Source organism: Chiloscyllium plagiosum, unplaced genomic scaffold, assembly GCF_037043375.1.
Source record: "Chiloscyllium plagiosum isolate Xiang-an unplaced genomic scaffold, Cpla_swu_hap1 HiC_scaffold_27, whole genome shotgun sequence".
Classification (NCBI taxonomy): domain Eukaryota; kingdom Metazoa; phylum Chordata; class Chondrichthyes; order Orectolobiformes; family Hemiscylliidae; genus Chiloscyllium; species Chiloscyllium plagiosum.
In genome coordinates this window covers 10,643,335-10,659,196 of record NW_028270165.1, presented here as the reverse complement: position 1 = coordinate 10,659,196, position 15,862 = coordinate 10,643,335, and the positions used below count along the sequence as shown (strand labels likewise).

Below are 15,862 nucleotides of genomic sequence, written 5' to 3'. Positions count from 1 at the left end.
GAAGTGAAATAGTTGGAGATGGTGTTCAACAAGTTGACGTGAGTGGTGCGGTGTTTGAGGAATGTCAACAATCAAGGGAGATTGGAAAATTGGAACAGCTCTCCTCGGAGAACCGAACTTTTCCAAGTCATGAGGGACCTAGAAACAGGAAATAATGTTGTGAAAATGCTCCCACACCTGAAAGGATCCACAACGATTCGGCAGAATTTTAAAGTCACGAGGAAAAGAAGTAAAAGTGACATTAGGAAGAACGTTTACGTACAGGGACTGGTTAGGGTCAGTAAGTCCCTGTCTGTCATTGACAAAGAGGAAGATTCAGTGGACACAAAAGGGAATTCGGTGGTCACGTTCAGATGTGCAGATTTACGCTGAGAAGGCGAGAGAATGAAACGAATAGAGACACACGTTTACTTAAGTGTAGAACCAGCAGAGCGAAGGTGGGCCGCATGGCCTCCGTCTGCGCTGTGACACATGTTGTGATTCAGTGTGAAATCACAGTTCGACCAACAGAATGTGGGAATTTAGAAATAAGTTTATATTTACACAGCCTCCATACGTCTGCGAAACGGCATATTACACGACAGCAGTGGAGGTCTTTGACATCAGGCTCGAACGTGCCTGCCGCGTGCCAGACGGAAACCTGAAGTGTTCTGTGGAAGGCACAGCGCGTGCAGCAGCAGAGTGGCGCAGCGGGAGCGTGCTGGGCCCATAACCCAGAGGTCGATGGATCGAAACCATCCTCTGCTGTTGTTCAATGTCGCCTCAAGCTGCTTTCCTTTGGATCGGTGCTCTCTTCTGCAAGTTGTGGAGGAGGATCGTAAGACACAAAATATATAAGAAAAGATTATAGTGTCATGTAACATAAATGTTATATTGAAGAAACCTAGATTGCTGTTGAGCCTTTCATCTTTTAAAACGGGTTGTAGATTTCGGTTCATTAATCTGTAAATCCCAGAACTTTTTAAATGTCACATTCTCCAGGTAACTTTAGGTTCTATAAAAGGAGGTGACACCTCAGGTCAGACAATGCATGAACGCTGTGAGGGTAGGGTCTATCTGTATCCTAATCTTGAGTGAGACTGGTTCTATTTCCAAATATATAATCCTGCAAACGCAGATTCACCCCAAAGACTTCGATATGTGAGCGCATGCATGAGAGAGAGCGTGTGTGTGCGTGTGCATGCTGGGTACTGTGTGTGTTTGTGTGTGTGTGTGTGTGTGTGATGGAGTATAAGCATGAGAGATGGTGTGTGCGTAGGTTTGAGTGTGGGGATGTATTACTGTGTGTCTGAGAGAGAGCATGTCTATCAGAGAAGGTCTGCATGAGCGTGTGAGTATGTAAGAGAGTGTGCTTGTGTGTGAGAGAGTGTATTGTGTAGCCTGGTCTCCTGTAGTGTGCCATGAACCCAGGGTCTCGGCTGAGGTCATTCTCATGTGTTCTAAACTTGGCTATCAACCTCTGCTCGGCCACTAGATCAAAGACGGCTGAGGCACGAGAAAGGACGGGCGGGGACACTAGTGGTGGTGGATAAGGGAGAGAAATGGAGAGGGGACAGAGGTTGGGGAGTAGAGAATGACTGGGGTTCAGAGGGTTGGGGAGAGAATCGGGGTGCAGTGTGAAGAGGGGAGAAAGGGCGGGGGCAGTGGGTGGGGAGAAAATGGACAAGGGGCAGAATGGGAAGCGAGAGACAGCACAAATCCCACCTTCCCCAGGACTGGTGTCAGTGTCCTACGAACTGGAACCCACTCGTCCCACAGCAGATTTGGGGCAACCATTTCTCAATATAAGCATGGCTAAGGCATATCATCCCTGCAGGCCATTCACACCGACCTTCCCAACAGCATCCCACCCAGACCCACTCGATTACGCTACAGCCCTGCAGTTCCCCTTGGCTATTTCCTGATGAAGGGTTTTGCCCAAAACGTCGATTCTCCTGCTCCTCAGATGCTGCCTGACCTGCTGTGCTTTTCCAGCACCACACTCTCGACCCTAATTTCCAGCATCTGCAGTCCTCACTTTCGCCCTGTAAGGGGTGAATGTTCTATGCCTAGTCTTTTAAATCTTTTAAAATCTTTTCCCCTCACCCTAAACCTATACCCTCTAGTTTTGGAATATCTCTACCCTGGGCAAAAGACAAAATGCCAAAGGAATAACATGTCTAGGCACAGGGAAAAAAAAACATTTCGACAAAAAATTGCTTTGGTATTTTTCTCTCGTATTCGCATTTGGACACTTAAAATTTGTGGAGGTGCCCGTGTTGGACTGGGGTGTACGAAGTTAAAAATCATACAACACCAGGTTACAGTCCAATCGGCTTGTTTGGCAGCACTAGCTTTCGGAGCGCCGCTCCTTCATCAGGCGGTTGTGGAGTATAAGATCATATATTCTGTGTCTTACGATCTTATACTCCACAACCACCTGATGGAGGAGCAGCGCTGTGAAAGCTAGTGCTTCTAAATAAGTCTGTTGGACTATAACAAGGTGTTTTGTGATTTTTAACTTTAAAATTTGTAATAAATTCCTGCACACTGAGCATGCTCCGCGGTGTCAGCAAGCACTGCGCATGACCGCCATGGTCAGCAAAGCACTGCGCATATTCCTTGGTGCCCGCAGAAACTGCGCGTCAGCTCCTTTCCATGGACCAATGGATAACCTTGGAGGACCGGAAGGAGACTGGTCCTCCAGCCAATCAGAGCCGGCCATTGTCGAAATATGTCGGTTGGACCGTGAGCTCTGAAGCTGCTGCTGCACCTTTCTCTGTGAACTTCACCCCAGATTGTAACTTCCTTCCTCTGTCTAACTTTTGTGAGTACAACAGTCTGTTTCTCACCACTTTTTCCATTTTTTGTTTCATTCTGGGGTTCAATTGTTAACTTGCAGCAACTGAAAGGAAAGAGTGAATCGAGGGAGGGGACAGACTCTGAAAAAGTTGATCCAGGTCTGTCTCAATTTACAAACACATGGCAAATGCAGTGACACAATCTATAGCCTTTGATGTTAAAAAAAAAAGCGCAGAGTGGAGGCGCATTGTTTAAATGGTGATATGTTGAGATGTGATGAAAGTGAGATGATGGAGATCAGAGTTGAAAAGTGTGGCACTGGAAAACCACAGCAGGTTAGGCAGCAACTGAGGAGGAGGAGAGTCAATGTTTTGGGCAGGAACCCTTCATCAGGAATGATGTGTGGATGGACAAAGGGGCCTCAGCGTCCTTCTACACCAGTCGATGCCAGTTGTCAGACAGGAGCAGCAAGCAATCAGCAAGGCAAGTGGTTTATGAGCAAGAGGAATTGAGTTCAGAAGTGGGGATGTCTTCCTGCAGTTAGGTCAGTCATTGAATGTATTCAAGGCTGAGTTCATTTGACTTTGAAGAACAAAGAAGTGATGGGTATTTGGGGGAGGTAAGAAAATGGTTTTAAGACCAGGATAGAACAGTTACAGAGTCATACCGCACAGAAACAAACCATTAAGTCCAACTAGTCCATGCTGACTGTGTTCTGAAACTAAACTAGTCCCACCTGCCAGTGTTTGGCCCAGACTCTCTGAACCTTTCCTATTACAATTGCAACATTTAAGAGGCATTTGGATGGTTATATGAATAGGAAGGGTTTGGAGGGATATGGGCCGGGTGCAGGCAGGTGGGATTAGATTGGGTTGGGATATCTAGTCGGCATGGATGGGTTGGACCGAAGGGTCTGTTTCCATGCTGTACATCTCTATGAATCTATGTACTTATCCAATGTCTTTTAAACACTGTAACTGTACCTGCATCCACCACCTGCTCTGGACATTGATACCACATGAGAACCATTCTCTGTCTTAAAATAAAAAGGTGCTCCTCATGTCTTTCTAAAATATTTCTCCTCTCATCTTCAACGTTTGCTCCCTAACCTTGAAACACCCATCCCAGGGAAAGAATACCTGCTGTTCCCATCTTTGATATCCCTGAAGATTTTATAATCCTCTCTAAGGTCATCTCTCAACCTCCGATGCTGCAGTGAAAAAAATCCCACCCTGACCACCTAGATGCCGGTTTACTTATATCCAGTTATGAACTGTTCAATGCTGGTGCCGACTGGAAAGACCAAATGACCTATTCCTGCTCCCAATTCTCATACTCTGTGTCCAGGACAGCAAGCGACCATATGACATAGGTGCAGAAATTCGGTCATTAAACCCATCAGATCTACTCCACCATTCAATCACAACTGATATGTTTCTCAACCCCATTTTGAAATTTTGATTTTGGAAAGGCAGATCAGGGAAGGATCTGCAAAGTTAATGGGGAGTGTTGTTGACCAAAGATACCTTGGAGTGCTGGTTCATAGTTTCTTGAAAGTGGAGTCGCAGGTCGACAGGATAGTGAAGGAGGTGTTTGGTATGCTTTCCTTTATAGGTCAGTGCATTTCAGTACAGATGTTGGGAGGTCATGTTGCCCCCGTACTGGACATTGATTAGGCGACTTTTGGAATACTGCGTTCAGTTCTGGTTACCCTGCTACAGGAAAAGTGTTGTGAACCTTTGAAAGGGTTTGGCAAAGATTTACAAGGCTATTGCCAGAGTTGGAGGGTTTGAGTTATAGGGAGAGACTGAATAGGCCGGGGCTGTTTTCCCTGGAGCATTGGAGGCTGAGGGGTGACTTTACAGAAGTTCATATGGAGCATGGATAGGGTGAATAGCCAAAAACATTTCCACATAGTAGGGAAGTCCAAAACTAGAGGGCATAGATTTGAGGTGAGAGGGGAAAGATTTAAAAGGAACCTTATGGACAACTTTCTCACACAGAGAGTGATGCAAGCATGGACTGAGCTGCCAGAGGAAGTGGTGGAGGCTGGTATAATTACAGCATTTTAAATGGCATCTGGTAACAGGGTGAATTGAGAGGGATATAGGCTAAGTGCTGACAAATGTGACTATGTTAATTTGGGATATCTGGTCAGCACAGACAATTTGGACTGAAGGAAAGCAGAAGTATTGTTGTGAAGACTGGAATTTCAGAGCAGCTTTCAAAGATATTTTGTCCTTACTGGGAGCAGAAGCTACAATGAAATCTTTCATTTGAGAGACAGCAACTGAGTAAGTGAGGACATCCAGGATTTTGATGGAATGTGGAACTTGTTGCAATGTGGGGTTGAAGTGTTTTAAGTAAAGTATCCTGAACAGGAATCCTAGTGAAGGGTTAGGTGGGTTTTTGTTTTAAACTGCTCATTTCTTTCAGCCCCCAAAAATGTACTTCCAATGCTGTGCATCAGAAGGAGCGGTGAATCAGTAACTGGTATCATCAGAAGCCTTACGGTTTTCAGTATTGCAGGTATTGCTTGTTGCATCAACATTGTAAAGGTTACTGGCAGCAGTGGGAGGTGTGGGCTGTATTCACTGGAAGCGATGAAGCAGTTAGATAACACACGTATAAGAGGGCAGGGTGGGACTTGTCTTTCAATTTGCAGAAGTTGGGAGGTTCTGGGAGCTGTGGTTCTGGGCAAACACAACTGCAGTAAATCATAGAAACCCTACAGTGTGGAAGGAGGCCATTCAACCCATCAAGTCCACATTGACCCATCGAACAACTTGCCACCCAGACCCACCCTATCTCGTCGTTTCTGCTGGTGGGTTAGACTAGGTAACAAGACTATAGGGATAGATTTAAGGCAGAGGCGGAGGGACTACGTCTCCTGGAGAGTGGTGAATCTATGGAATTCTTTGCCCAATGAAGCAATAGAAGCAGGCATATTAAAGACACAGTTCGATGGGATTTTGGATGGTAGGTGAATTTAGGGTAGTCAGGATAATGCAGGTAAGTGGAGCTGAGATAATGGATAGATCAGCCATGATCTTAAAGAATGGCGGAGCAGGCTCGATGGGCCAAATGGCCTCTTTCTGCACTGCAGGGATTTTATGATTGCTTCATATGGTGTATATCAGATATTCGCTGTTGTACAAGCTGCATGGCTATGATTTTTCACCTTCTAATATAGCAATGGGATTACATCCCGTATTTCTTGTATTCATTTTTATTTTAACAGGTCAGCAGGACGTCTTTCAGCAACTTTACTGGCTTTCTTTCCTGAAGCAGCCTTGACATTTCACTTTCATATCCTTCATTCAGCTCCATTTCCAGCACCTTTGTAGGAAGGTTGTTCCAGGTCATTGTCACCTAAATGAAGTTTTCCTCTTTATATACTTAATGCTATCTGGCTGAATGAGGGTTTTCAGGTTTCTGTGTCATGGATAATATATGATCAGCAGGTATCTGGCAATCTAAGGAATTGTCACCGAAGTTATGTTCATTTGACTGTACTGACCGTGACTTATTTCATGGTTTCTTTTGCAGGAAGACATGGGGAAAGAAATCTGAAACCAAAAGATACATCAGCTTCTGACAGAGTCACTTGATTCATTGGGACTTGAATATCAGCAGCCATTCCAGGCGAGAAGAAATGTTTGCTTCTGTCTGCTTGGACACTGGTGTGGCAGGAAGAATACTGATACACCCGAATGAGGGAGATTCAGTGCGGTGACTGTGAAAAGTACAGGACTTCACACCATTTACTCAGCTTGGAGGATCAAAGAGGCCGTTCACTTGCTCTCTGTGTGGGAAGGGCTTCACCTGCTCCTCCCACCTGCAGAGACATCAGTGAGGTCACCTCCCATCGCAGGGGGATTGAAGGAGCTTCGGCCGAGTGCCATTCTCGACTGCATTAATAACCCAGTTCTGGGGACTCCCGGGTTTGAATCTCACCATAGCAGATGGCGGATTTGGAGTTCAGTCAGAAATCTGGAGTTCAGAATCTCATTATGAAACCATTTTCGGGGAACAAACACCCCAATCTGATTCACTTATGCTTTAGGGGAGGAAACTGCCGTTGTGGGAAAGGATTCACTCAGTCGTCCCAGCTGCATCCTTTCCCTGGCCTATATGTGACTCCAGACCCACAGCAGTGTGGTTGATTCTTGACAGCCCATCTGCAAATGCGCGGGGGGAATCTTACTTGCATACAGGCTATGAGTTGCAATTGCTGAGTGAAGCAATACTTCCTCCAGGCTAAGGCTGCACCAAGGGTCGAATTACAAAGGAACAACTCAGCTGACCAATAATGAAAGAAGTGGGATGCAGGAGAGTGTGTGTGTATGTGTGTGTGTGTGTATGTGTATGTGTGAGTTTCAATAAAAAGTTACTTTTTGTGCACTTTTTTGCTGGGACGATCTGAAGCTGCAACAAAGTTGGGTCCCAACAAAAGTTACCTGAACTTACCGTCGGACTCAAACATTGAAGGCTATGAGATCCAACAGGTTTTTCTTTTAAAGCTGCTAATTTCTTTCAATCTCCGGCACGAGGTTTCCAATGTCTTATATCAGAAGGAGCAGTCAATGTGTAGCTCGTATTATTAGAATTGTACATTTTTCAGGACTGATGGTTCATTGTTTCCTCAGCATTGTAAAGTTTACTGGCAGCAATGGGAGGGGTGGGCTGTTTTCACTGGAAACAAAGTTAAAATCCAGTTACAGTCCAACAGGTTTATTTGGAAGCACTAGCTTTCGGAGTGTTGCTCCTTCGTCAGGTAACTGTACAGCAGGATCATAAGACACAGAATTTGTAGCAAAATGATATATTGAACAAACCTCGACTGCTTTTAAGTGTTTCATCTTTAGAATGGGTTGCAGGTTTCAGTTCATTAGTATGTAAATCCCAAAACTTCTTTTAAGTCACAGTCTCGAGATAACTTCAGGTTTTACAAAGAGGTGCCATCTCAGCTCAGACAATGCATGAAAGATGTGAGGTTCGAGTCTGTCTTGAGTCATACTGGTTCTGTTTCCAAAGTAGGAATTTATAAAATATTACATGGATTGACTGTCTGCAGATTGTGCACTTTTTGAGCAAAATAGAATGAATCTACAAACATAATTCTGCAAATGCAAATTCATCCCATGGTCTTATCTATGTGTGCATGCATGAGAGTGAGTGAGTGTGTGCTTCCCGGTGAGTCTGGCTGAGAGAGTGCGTGTTTGCGTGTGTGCATGCTTGGTAAAGTGAGAGTGTGCAGGAGTATAAGTCTGTGAGAGAATGTGTGTGTGGGTGAGAGTGTGGGTGGGTACATGTGTTGTGCATCTGAAAGAGCGCGTATATCTGAGAGAGTGGCTGCATGAGTATGTGAGAATGTATGGCTGTGTGTGAGAGACAGAGAGACAGAATGTGTACAGTGTAGTGGGGTCCCCTGTAATGTAACATAAACCCAAGGTCCTGGTGAAGGCCGTCCTCATGGGTTCCAAACTTGGCTATCAGTCTCGCCCGGCCACTAAAAATGATTAAGCAGTTACACAATAGACACGGGAGAGGGCAGGGTGAGACTTGTCTTTCGATTTGCAAGAGGTGGAAGGCTCTGGATGATGTGATCCAGGGCCACCACAACTTGGAGGACCTTCGGCTCAGAGAGGTGGAGCTGGAAGCCAGTTTGCTGACATGCTGGGAGGGCAAGGCGGAAAGTTAATCAGATGTTTTTTATCCTGGGAGATGGTCTTTCCCTCCATACAGAGTCTTCTGATGGGGTCAGTGGACAGGGTCAGGAGGGTGTGAGCCCAGGTCAGGCAGGCAAAGGGGATCTGGGAGAGGGCTGCAGGGGGGAGGAGCTAACTGTGGGGTGGTGGGAGTAAGAACAACGTTAGGGAGGGGGAGGTAAGGGACAGAATAGTGACGGGGATTGCCTCCGTTCTCTGCAGTTGGCAGCAGGAGCACAGATGGTATCGGAATCTGGTGCCAGGATTCAGGAACTGATGCGTTCAGGGCTGGAGAAGTGGGAAAGGGAGGTGCAATGGGTGTGGTCCAACGATGTCAGCAGGACACAGCCTCTGCTGAGGGCGCATGAGAAGTTAAAAGCTGCAAAGACAAAGCAGAACCTCAAAGCACTGGGTGGGATGGTGGCTCAGTGGTTAGCAATGCTGCTTAATAACGCCAGGAGCCTGGGTTTGATTCCATCCTTGGGTGACTGTGTGAAGTTTGGCATGTTCTCCCCCTTGTGTCTGTGTTGGTCACCTCTGGGTGTTCTGGCTTCCTCCCACAGTCCAAAGATCTGCACTTTAGGGTGGATCCGGTGTGCTAAAGTGTGCAGGTGAGTTTGCATCGTTTAGGATGACCATGTTAGTTTCGGTTCCTTCATTTGTAAATCCCAGAACTTTTTTTAAACTTACTTTCTCAAGATAGCTTTTAACAATAGGTGTCATCTCAGCTCAGATAATGCATTGAAGGTGAGACATTAAAGTCTGTCTGTATCCCAATGTTAGGTCAGACTGATTCTATTTCTAAAGTGGGAGTTACAGAATCTTACATGGATTTATGCAGTTTTTGAGTAATTCGGAATAGAATGGACTTCTGCAAGGAAGTGTATAAACAACTGACCAGGAACACGACAGGCAACTACCAGCTGATCTGGGGCCTTGGAGGGAGGTGAGGTGTAAAGCCCCAAAGGAAACTTGCATATCCGCCACAGATTCACCTGCACCTCCACACACATCATCTATTGCATCCTCTGCACCCGATGTGGCCTCCTCTATATTGGGAAGACAGGCCGCCTACTTGCGGAGCGTTTCAGAGAACATCTCTGGGACATACGGACCAACCAATCCAACCACCCTGTGGCTCAACACTTCAACTCCCCCTCCCACTCCAGCAAGGATATGCAGGTCTTTGGACTCCTCCATCGCCAGACCACAACAACACGACGGTTGGAGGAAGAGCGCCTCATCTTCCGCCTAGGAACCCTCCAACCACAAGGGATGAACTCGGATTTCACCAGTTTCCTCATTTCCCCTCCCCCCACCTTGTCTCAGTCAAATCCATCGAACTCAGCACCGCCTTCCTAACCTGCAATCTTCTTCCTGACCTCTCCACCCCCACCCCAGTCTGACCTATCACCCTCACCTTGACCTCTTTCCACCTATCGCATTTCCGACGCCCCTCCCCCAAGTCCCTCCTCTCTACCTTTTATCTTAGCCTGCTGGACAAACTTTCCTCATTCCTGAAGAAGGGCTTATGCCCGAAACGTCGATTCTCCTGTTCCCTGGATGCTGGCTGACCTGCTGCGCTTTTCCAGCAACACATTTTCAGCTCTGATTTCCAGCATCTGCAGACATCACTTTCTCCTCAAATGATTTGATGCTTTGGAGTACAAAATCAAAAAAAAAAATGTTGAACAGTTACAGGAGAACTGCCAAAAGACCAACAAATGTAGGCTGCTAGTGAGAACTCAGAGGCACCTGTCCAGAGAAGGAGTCTGCACAGAGAAAAAACATCGACACCGACCTGGAGAGCAAATCTACAGAGGAAGATACAAAGAGAAGATTTAACAGCTTGCTGGTTTTGAAGTTTGAGTCTTTCGGTAAATCTTAATCAAGGGTTTTTATTGGACTGGTATCATACAGGGGAAGGTAGAAGATAGGTTAGAGACAGGAGTTGTAAATAGTTGTTCATTAATTATTCTCCGTTAGACTTTAATAAATAAAGTTGTTAATTTTAACTTTAAATACTGACCTTTGGGAATAGTTTCTTGGTTCTTGAATTTTCACAGATTACCACATGGGTTAAACCTTCTCTATGTTGCTGGTTTAAATTAGGTAGGGGAGGTTGCACCCAGTGTTGTAAAATTTGGGGGCTTTCGTCCAAGATTTGAACTGGTTCAGACAGATTTGAATAGATTTGGCGGTACGAAAAATCCCAGCAGATTTAAACACTTGCAAGTAAGTGTCCTAGATCATTAAATAAAACTTTAAATAGTGACTTTTAGAAACAGTTCCTTACCTCTTGAATTTTCACATTACCACCTGGGGTAAATCTTTTTTGGGTTTAAATTAGTGGGGGGTGCAGTCTGTGTCATAACAGTTCTGACGATGTAGAAATAGAGTAGTGGAGCATGGAAACAATTTGTTTGTTCCGTGCCAATCATATATCCTAAATTAATCTAGGCCCATTTGCCAGCTCTTGGCCCATATCCCTCCAAACCTTCCTGTTCATATACCCATCCAGATGCCTTTTGAATATTGTAATTGTACCAGCTTCCACCACTTCCTCTGGGAGCTCATTCAATCCACGCACCACCCGCTGCCTGAAATAGTTGCCCTTTAGATCCCTTTTAATCCTTTCCCCTCTCACCCTAATATAAATCAATTGCTGCTTTTTCTGAACAGGCTCAGTGGTTAGCACTGCTGCCTTATAGCGCTAGGCACCCGGGTTTGATCCCGGTCTCGGGCAACTGTCTGAGTGGAGTTTGCACCTTCTCTGCATGGGATTCCTTTGGTGCTCCGGTTTCTTCCCACAATCCAAAGATGTGCAGGTTTGGAGAGGGCACTTGAGGGGAATTAACTTTCACACTTTTTTTCTACTCCTTAGGTCCCTTTTAAATCTTTCCCATCTCACCCTCAACCTATACCCTCCAGTTTGGGAGTCCCCTACCCTGAGGAAAAGATGAGTAGTCAAATAAAATGCAAAAGGAATAAAATGTGGAGCCGCAGGATAAATATAAAATGTCGCTCCAGCCTTTCTTGTCTCCGAGTGTCATTTGGGCACAAAATCTGTCAGTCACACCAGCAACTTCACAGAGCATCTTGCGCATGCTCCTCGGTGACAACACACACTGCGCATGTTCGCCAGTGTCAGCAAAACCTGCGCGTGCTCCTGGTTGTCCGCGGAATCTGCGCGTGATCTTCTTTTGTTGACCCAATAGGAAGCCCTGGAGGACCGGAAGGAGCGTGATCCTCCTGCTAATCAAAGACAAGCCGATTGTGTTTCTCTCTCTCGCCTTCAATCTCAATTTATGGAGGGGGCAGATTCTGGAAAAATTGGGCCAGGTCTGTGTCTCAGTTGGCAAACTCATGGAAAATGCAGTACCACGATGTGAAGTGATAGCATTCCCTGTGGGGGGTGGGGAGGGAAAGCAGAAAGGAGATGCATTGTTTTAATGTTGACATATTGGGATGTGGAGAAAGTGAGGACTGCAAATGTTGGAGATCAGAGTCAAAAAGTGTGGTGCTCGAAAAGCACAGCAGATGAGGCAGCATCCGAGGAGCAGGAGAGTCAGCGTTACTGACACGAGCCCTTCATCAGGAATGTGTATAAAGGGGCCTCAGCGTCCTTCCATACCAGTTAATGCCAGTTGTGAGATAGGTGCAGCAAGCAATGAGCAAAGCAGGTGTTATCTTAGCAAGAGGAATTGAGTCCAGAAGTGGGGATGTCTTCCTGCAGTTATGGGATCATTGAATATATTCAAGGCTGAGTTCATCTGATTTGGAACAACAAAGAAGTGGATGTTTATGGGGGAAGGCAAGAAAATGGTTTTCAGACCATTGCAGAACAGTTACCGAGTCAAACAGCACAGAAACAATCCCTTCAGTCCAACTACTCCATGCTATGTTCTCAAACTAATCTAATCCCACCTGCCAGTGTTTGGCCTATATCCCTCTGTCACAAAGCTGGTCCTTTTACTAAAAGCTGGTCCTTCTTCTCAAGGATGCTGTGTCCTTGTTTTTTTCCAGAAGGGTGGTTAAAAAAACCTGGGCTCCGAAGCAACTCGTTTAGTACAGAGACGAAAAATGGTATTGGGAGGCATTTTTGGTTATATGTGAACAGATGAGACTTGAGGCCAAAGCTTTTATGTTTTAGAAGTGACCTGTACAATGAAAGGGGAGTGGTCAGTCCTGAAAGCTGAAGTCTCGTTTGGGTGAGTTAAGCAGTGGACTATGTGGAGAAAGGCTGCTAACACTGTCTCCTTCTGTCCTTCTAACTTCAATTGTAAGCCTCTGTTTCAGTTTTACTTTGTTTAAGGGGTTTGTTTTTTTGGTACTGTTGTGTTCAAGCATTGCGAAGAGTGTTAAGAGTTTCTCCACAGCTTGTACTGTACTTAATAAAGTTTGGTTGTTCACAGAAGTTGGCGTATTGCAGTGTAAGAAGCTCAAGCAAAAGAACTTAACAAAGGAACCTAAGGGATAAGTCTTTCATGCAGAAAGTGGCGTGTTTAAGGAAAGAGCTGCCAGAGGAAGTGGTGGGTGCTGGTACAGTGGCATCTGGATGGGTATACGATTAGGAAGGGTTTAGACAATATGGGCAAAAATGCTGGCAAATCGGCCGAGATTAGGTTAGGTTATCTGGAAGGGTGCTACATATCTCTATCACTCTGGCTAGCCACTAACATTTGCCACATCTATATGTACAGTTTCTCTCTGGTGTCAGTGTCAATGCCTTGATATTCTTAACCGGACTGGCAGTGATGACTTTTATAATCTTTTCTTACAGACTATCTGAAGACAGAAGTTTCAAGTTAACAGATAAAGGGCTTATGTCCAAAATATTGATTCTCCTGCTTCTCTGATGCTGCTTGCCATGCTGCGCTTTTCCAGTGACGCAGTTTTTGACTCTGACTCTCCAGTGTCTCCAGTCCTCACTTTCACGTCAATGTCTGACAGTTACTCAATCCATCAGGACCGCAACAATTTTCAACTATGATTCTGTGAGAAGGAGCAAAGCTTTCTTTTTGGTTTCTGTTTGAGTACGGGGGCACTGGTTGAAAGACCCTACTGTTGCAGCGCACTGAGTGTGGAGCCTGAAACAACTCTACTGCCTGGAAAGAAGAATTCATGGCAGGGTTGTACACATGTGTGTGCAGCTGAAGCTTCGGCCATGGAGAAACCCGAGGAAACACGCCCTGTTGAGAAACCATGGAATTGTGGCGACTGCGGGAAGAGCTTCCGTGTCCCATCTGTCCTGGCGGCTCATCAGTGCAATCACACTGGGAAGAGGCCGTTCTCCTGCCCCGAGCGGGAGAAGGGCTTTACTAGCTCCTGTGTCTTGCTGGCCCACCAGCATATACACACTGGTGAGAGGCTCTTCAGTTGCCACGAATGCGGGAAAGCCTTCAGCAATTCCTCCAACCTGCTGAAGCACTGGCGAGTCCACACGGGGGAGAGGCCATTCAGCTGCCCCGAATGCGGGAAGGCCTTCAGCGACGACTCCAAACTGCTGAGGCACCGTCGGGTCCACACGGGGGAGAGGCCCTTCAGCTGCCCAGAGTGCGGGAAGGCCTTCAGCAATTCCTCCAACCTGCTGGCCCATCAGTGGGTCCACACGGGGGAGAGGCCCTTCAGCTGCCCAGAGTGCGGGAAGGCCTTCAGCAATTCCTCCGACCTGCTGAGACACCAGCAAATCCACACGGGGGAGAGACCCTTCAGCTGCCCAGAGTGTGGGAAGGCCTTCACTAAATCCTCCGACCTGCTGGCTCATCAGCGGGTCCACACGGGGGAGAGGCCCTTCAGCTGCCCAGAGTGTGAGAAGGCCTTCATCAATTCCTCCAACCTGCTGAAGCACCGGCGAGTCCACACGGGGGAGAGGCCATTCAGCTGCCCCGAAAGCGGGAAGGCCTTCAGTGACGACTCCAACCTGCTGAAGCACCGGCGGGTCCACACGGGGGAGAGGCCCTTCAGCTGCCCAGAGTGTGGGAAGGCCTTCAGCAATTCCTCCAACGTGCTGACCCATCAGCGGGTCCACACGGGGGAGAGGCCCTTCAGCTGCCTAGAGTGCGGGAAGGCCTTCAGCAATTCCTCCGACCTGCTGAGTCACCAGCGAATCCACACGGGGGAGAGGCCCTTCAGCTGCCCAGAGTGTGGGAAGGCCTTCAGTAAATCGTCCGACCTGCTGGCCCATCAGCGGGTCCACACGGGGGAGAGGCCCTTCAGCTGCCCAGAGTGTGGGAGGTCCTTCAGTAAGTCCTCCAACCTGCTGGCCCATCAGCAGGTCCATACGGGGGAGAGGCCCTTCAGCTGCACAGAGTGTGGGAAGGCCTTCAGTAAGTCCTCCAACCTGCTGGCCCATCAGCGGGTCCACACGGGGGAGAGGCCCTTCAGCTGCCCAGAGTGCAGGAAGGCCTTCAGCAAGTCCTTCAACCTGCTGAGACACCGGCAAATCCACATGGGGGAGAGGCCTTTCGCCTGCTCTGAGTGTGCTAATGCCTTCAGCAATTCCTCTGACCTGTTGTCCCACCAGCGGGTCCACACCAGGGAAAGGCCATTCAGCTGCCCCGAGTGTGGGAAGGGGTTCACCTGCTCCTCCAAACTGCTGGCCCACCAATGGGTCCACACCGGGGAGAGGCCGTTTGCCTGCCCTGACTGCGGGCGGAAGTTCACATCGTCCTGCAACTTGCGGAGGCACCAGCGGGGGCAACAGTGCATCCAACAATCAGATTCCACCAGTGACACTGCAATGGGTCACCCCCAGGGCTGAACCTCCTGCCCATTCTGACAGTGGGTGCAGTGAGCTTTTTTTGTTTTGTGCTGGACTTACCTCCCCCCCACCCACACAAGCCCACCTACGTGGCTCAGGGGTGGCATGGTGACTCAGTGGTTAGTACCACTGCCTCACGATGCTGACCTGGGTTCAATTCTACCCTCGGGATGACAGTCTGTGTGTAGCTTTCACGATGCCCCCTCCTCCCCCACGTCTGTATGGGTTTCCTCTGAGTGCTCTGGTTCCTTCCCCTAGTCTAAAGGTGTGCAGGTTAGGATGGATTGGCCCATCTAAATTGTCCCATAGTGTTCAGGGATGTGTAGGTGTGGTGCATTAGTTGGGGTAAATGTAGAGGAATAGGGATAGGGGAATGGGTCTGGCTGGGTTACTCTGCGGAGGGCCAGTGTGGACTTGTTGGGCCAAAGGACCTGTTTCCATACTGTAGGGAATCTAATCTTAAAAAAAATTCCTTCAAGCAATATTGATAAAATATGCCGAGTTGGACAAAGTACCCCGTCAAGTTTGAGACAAACCCAGAGTTAAAGAAGTCGGAAGTCACATGACACCATGTTACAGTGCAACAAGTTTATTTGAAATCACAAGC

The 15,862-nt window shown here is 47.3% G+C and overlaps 2 protein-coding genes across 2 annotated transcripts in view; one reads left to right on the top strand and one right to left on the bottom strand.

The window, feature by feature from the left end:
* Positions 1-15,862, bottom strand: part of LOC148143086 (uncharacterized) — a 260,306-nt gene that overhangs the window by 151,227 nt on the left and 93,217 nt on the right. The gene's annotated exons all lie outside the window — the stretch shown is intronic.
* On the top strand, positions 11,771-15,803 carry LOC148143091 (uncharacterized). Its single transcript, XM_087973995.1, has 2 exons — positions 11,771-11,834; positions 13,276-15,803. The coding sequence occupies exon 2, from the start codon at positions 13,660-13,662 to the stop codon at positions 15,253-15,255; it is 1,596 nt and encodes a 531-aa protein (XP_087830121.1). The 5' UTR covers positions 11,771-11,834; positions 13,276-13,659; the 3' UTR covers positions 15,256-15,803.

What these genes read in the sequence shown, in the direction of transcription:
- LOC148143091 (XM_087973995.1), top strand. Translation starts at nt 13,660, where the DNA reads ATGGAGAAACCCGAGGAAACACGCCCTGTTGAGAAACCATGGAATTGT.